Genomic DNA, 1,594 nt, shown 5'->3' on the forward strand with positions numbered 1-1,594 from the left:
GACCCTCAAATGTAATTTAGGAAAGTCATAAAGGTCAAAGATTGCTCCAAAGCGTTCAGAAAGCAATTTTCCAACTATGCCCACATTACTGGTGTGACCTGTTGGCCACTTGCATTTCTGCCCTTGAGAAAGTTTTGCTTTTATAATGGTCCTAAGCCTGATATTGGTGTAATAGATACTGACCATTTTGTCTATCCACTGACATAGAATCACAGAATCAAATAGGTTGGAAAAGGCCTTTAAGATTACACATAAATGCTGTTATTTGAGTAAACATGGTCCAAACACTTTCTGTTACAACAGAATTGAAAGTAAATCTGAACAAACTTACTTACATTCGAAACAGCACAGGACAAGCACACAATATGGAGGTATATGTCCTTGAAGCCCCTGCTTATTCTCCCCTAGCTTTTAATTTTGCCAACTAATTTCTTTCAAAACTGACATAATGACCCAAGTCTCTCAGTTGCTGAGTTCCTGCTGCCTTTGGAGCAGCCCAGGGTGTGGGTGCAAATGACCTTATCAGTTCCCTGAAGTGCAGAGAGTGGTTAGGCAGAAAGGCTTTAGGTCATTTGTCTAATTACAGATTGCTTTTTCTAATACATTTCTTCAAGAATAATACTTTCCAGATGTATCAGTTTACAAAGTGAATTCTGTTGATATCCTGATGGATAGAAAATGTGTATTTTAACAGTTATAACTACATAAATATATTTGATCTAGAATTAAGTTTTGTTTTCAGTAATACATATGACGATCTGTATGCATATGATATACATTTTAACCTAGATACAGAAAATTGACTATAGATCCTAGAAATACCTTAATAACTTTTCTTTCTTATAAGAAGTGTAGTTTTCTGTAGGTCAGTGTTGATTAACAGATTGTTGTAGAAGGTTGAGCAAGAGTATGTTACTATGACATAATGGTATTAAAAAACATTGACCCGACTCCTGCACTTGTTGTTTTTGTGACCTTTGTATTCCTTCCTTATTAGAACTATGCAGCACTGATACAGCAACAAATTAATGAGGACAAACAAAACTTGAGAGAAAAGACTGTATATGGAGTCCAGCTCACAGAAGAAAAACTTAATGACTTCCGTGATGAACAGATTGGACAGCTGAAGGAACTGATGGCTGAAGCTACCAAACCTCATAAAAAACTCACTATTTCTAAAGACTCGGAACACAAAACCTGAAGACTTTTAAGAATTGTTTTAATGCATATGGAAGCATTTTGAAACTTCCTTTCCCAGTTCAACTTGAATGTGGTTTCTGTGGAATAATGGGCGCTGCTACTGACATGGCTTCTGAAACAAATGTGTCTGGCTGTTTAGCTTTCTGTGTGAGAATAAATGTTAAAATGGAATAATCACAACAATTTTATGTTAATTTCAATTTTTTTTCTCCTAGTGGAAGGTGAAGACTTGAAGAATTTGGTGAAAGTAAATTCACATATTTGAAATAGAAAGGTTTGTTTGTTATTTAGCACCCACAGGGTAAAGCATCTTCCTATTTGCATATTGTCCCTTGGCTTAATGGAAAAGATGAAATTAACATTTGTTTTCTGATGTGGATTAAGTAGACAAAGA

At 35.3% G+C, this 1,594-nt stretch overlaps 1 protein-coding gene across 1 annotated transcript; it reads left to right on the plus strand.

Annotated features, from left to right (window-relative positions):
- The first annotated feature begins 275 nt into the window (after window positions 1-275).
- ACN9 (ACN9 homolog (S. cerevisiae)) lies at window positions 276-1,201 on the plus strand. Its single transcript, XM_010023929.1, has 2 exons — window positions 276-371; window positions 998-1,201. Exons 1-2 carry the CDS (start codon window positions 276-278, stop codon window positions 1,199-1,201), a joined length of 300 nt encoding a protein of 99 aa, XP_010022231.1.
- The last annotated feature ends 393 nt before the right edge of the window (window positions 1,202-1,594 follow it).

The sequence above is a fragment of the Nestor notabilis genome, unplaced genomic scaffold, assembly GCF_000696875.1.
Source record: "Nestor notabilis isolate BGI_N333 unplaced genomic scaffold, ASM69687v1 scaffold6971, whole genome shotgun sequence".
In the NCBI taxonomy this organism is placed as follows: domain Eukaryota; kingdom Metazoa; phylum Chordata; class Aves; order Psittaciformes; family Psittacidae; genus Nestor; species Nestor notabilis.

What these genes read in the sequence shown, in the direction of transcription:
- ACN9 (XM_010023929.1), top strand. Translation starts at nt 276, where the DNA reads ATGGTCCAAACACTTTCTGTTACAACAGAATTGAAAGTAAATCTGAAC. An exon ending in GACAAGCACACAATATGGAG is followed by an intron (nt 372 to 997) that starts GTATATGTCCTT and finishes CTTCCTTATTAG; the next exon opens with AACTATGCAGCACTGATACA.